Source organism: Nicotiana attenuata, chromosome 1 (assembly GCF_001879085.1).
Source record: "Nicotiana attenuata strain UT chromosome 1, NIATTr2, whole genome shotgun sequence".
Classification (NCBI taxonomy): domain Eukaryota; kingdom Viridiplantae; phylum Streptophyta; class Magnoliopsida; order Solanales; family Solanaceae; genus Nicotiana; species Nicotiana attenuata.
In genome coordinates, this window is record NC_031989.1 from 45,979,579 (window position 1) to 45,982,234 (window position 2,656).

The 2,656-nt window shown below is 37.4% G+C and overlaps 1 protein-coding gene across 1 annotated transcript in view; it reads left to right on the plus strand.

The window, feature by feature from the left end:
- LOC109235725 (probable polyribonucleotide nucleotidyltransferase 1, chloroplastic) overlaps positions 1 to 2,193 on the plus strand; it is a 46,473-nt gene extending 44,280 nt beyond the window's left edge. The window contains exons 24-25 of the mRNA XM_019401949.1: positions 787 to 1,242; positions 1,621 to 2,193. Coding sequence (XP_019257494.1) covers positions 787 to 1,158 — 372 coding nt within the window. The 3' untranslated portion in view covers positions 1,159 to 1,242; positions 1,621 to 2,193. The remainder of the gene's footprint in view (positions 1 to 786; positions 1,243 to 1,620) is intronic.

Below are 2,656 nucleotides of genomic sequence, written 5' to 3' on the forward strand. Positions count from 1 at the left end.
ACTGCATTGCGATTCTCAGCTTTGCTCAATACTTACTAGCTCCAGTGTCATTAGTCATTTCTGTTATAGTATTCAGAAGAGTACATGTCCTTGCATTATGATTATTTGTCCACACATATGGATATGGAACTTGTTTCTTATGGACCCTATCACTACGATCTGCTGGTGTGTTGGTCGGTTACTAATTTTGAGACTGACAGTTCCCTGAATAAGTTCAATCAAATGTTATGGCTTCTTATGTTGCAAAGTCATACTTTTATTTTCTTGCAGATAGTGATGAAAATTTAAACTGTTGTGAAGTCTTAATTTTTCGAATAAGTTGTTTAGCCTGTTAACTTGATATTAATGGATTTAATCTGTTAAAGGTGCAAGCAGTCTCAGTAGTTTCAGGTTTATGTGTTTTTCATAGATGTTTCTAAATGCTCGACAGAAAAAGATAAATCGGAAGTGTCGGGGGAGGAGAATTTGTATCTCTTCCTCTGTTCCTGGCTTTAGATTTGTATTCTCCTGTTATGATTGAGTTTTAGAAATTTGAATTTGGCCTACTAAACGATCTCTCTTCTGGTTGAAGTTGTGGTTTTTACTAAATCAGCCAGCCTTAATATTCAAATTACTTTGTTGTGAGGTTGTTTCTTGCTAGTATGTCTTTCCAGAATGCAAGTAAGAGCACATGTATTTAGCATCTTTTAGCGAGTGCATATGAAACCTTTAACAATTGATTACTTATATATAATAAAAAATGGAAATCAGAAGCAGTTGACAATTTGAGATCTTGTCTCATTACAGATCAATGACAAGGGGCAACTTCGTTTGAGCCGGCGTGCATTACTCCCTGATCCCGAGCCAGAGAAGCAAAGTGCAAAGCCACGCAACGCTAGCCTTTCAAATGACAATGTAGTTTCACCAAAAACTTTAGATAAGGGTAAACCTAAGAAAGCTGTGACCGTATCAAATGATGGTTCAGCATCAAAAAGTGTGGAATCTCTCAAGGACAAAACAGTTCCTATGAAGTTATCAAGCCCAGGGAAAGAAGCAGCCAAGAGATTAGTAAGTCCAGAAAATGATGGACCAGACAAGCCCCAAACGAAGAAAAGTGGCGGCAACATCTCCAGCAAAAGCGGAAATGCAGTAGTCAATGGAGAGGCAAAAGTTGTATAATAAACCTATACGATGGGAGTGTGATTCAGAACCACTTTTGAAAATGTTGCAGGTGTCTGCTGTCCTCTGAGATGGAAATAAAAGGTGTCTGTATTCTTCATGATCAATGTCCTTTCATTTGCTAATCCCCAGAAATATGAATTATTCTTTTTTGTCCATTTGAATGTAAATAAGCTAAGTATACCTGTTTAGATCTAAGCTATAAACGTTATATCGTTTCAAGTATATCAGTTGCATAAAGGGTAGCACTTGCTGGATGCTGTCAGGTTAAACTAGTATAGTAAATAGAAATTTAAATTCTCTTTGGTGATTTTGGCCTTTCAGAAGTTGTCTTCATGCTGTGAAGGACCTGATATGGATATTGTTTTCATTCCTGGATCTCTTTCCATACATTTAGCCATTGTAAGAAAGCATGGCATCGTTGGTACTAGCTTTGCTAATGTGACGTCTTTTTATGTGCAGAGATAGGGACTTCAGAAGAGTTGAGTTATTGGTTTGGCTGAACTTCAAACATAGTTCTTTTTGCTCCGTGAAACTGAGAGGGGTTATGATTCAAGCTTTGGCATGAGATTTAACAGGTTTTGTTCTGACGGGTTTAACAGTGGAAGAAAATCTAAATGGAGTAATTTTCTTGGCATGCATCCCGCGATCGAGATACATGGTTCTGAGAGATCAGTATGATCAGTCTCTATACATCAATGAAGTTTTTTTTTTTCTTATCTGCTGTAACGGCTATGTATGATTGAAGTTAGAACTGCAAGCTGCCAGAGCGCCAGCAAATTAAACTTGAAGCCAAGTACTAAGATTTAGGTGCCATTGTCCTGGATATCTTCGGTTTCCACCAGAAATTCCAGGTTCAGAGCCGTAGTATTAGATGTAATACCTTGAAGCTATCAACAGATGGTCGATGCTACTAAAGTCCACTTCATTTTGATATCCATAAATATATACATATATGTCTGTTGGGCAGTGTTCTTTATGCTTGTACAAATATCAGATTGATAATTACAGGAATGCCGACTTGTGTGGGACCTACAGAGACTGTCTGTTAGTGTGCTAGTGTCTGTGCTACAGATATCTTTATCTTCCTCTGCGTATAGCAAATTTCCAAAGTCGGTACGTCTAGTTTTTTATGTCAAAATGTTGCAGACCTCATTTCACATTGGATACCAAAAAGGAAAAACAACACGAATTAAGCTAAGAGAAACCTACGCTATTCTAGTGATTAGGCTAACTGATTCATTGATAATCTGAAAATGGTGAAAAAGATACATTTATATCCCTAGCTAGCTGACTCACGCAGGAATCGTTGGACTTATAATTCTCCCAACAGAATCTGACAAGCTTTGATCTCAAGATTAGTAGAACTTAAATGTCCTTGGCCTCTTTATAAGACAACACAGCTTATACATATTCAACTTCCTGCGATTACATCATGTAAATGCCGTGCCAAATTAAAATGACCCACTATGTTTATGGGAGCCTCTTAATAAGATGA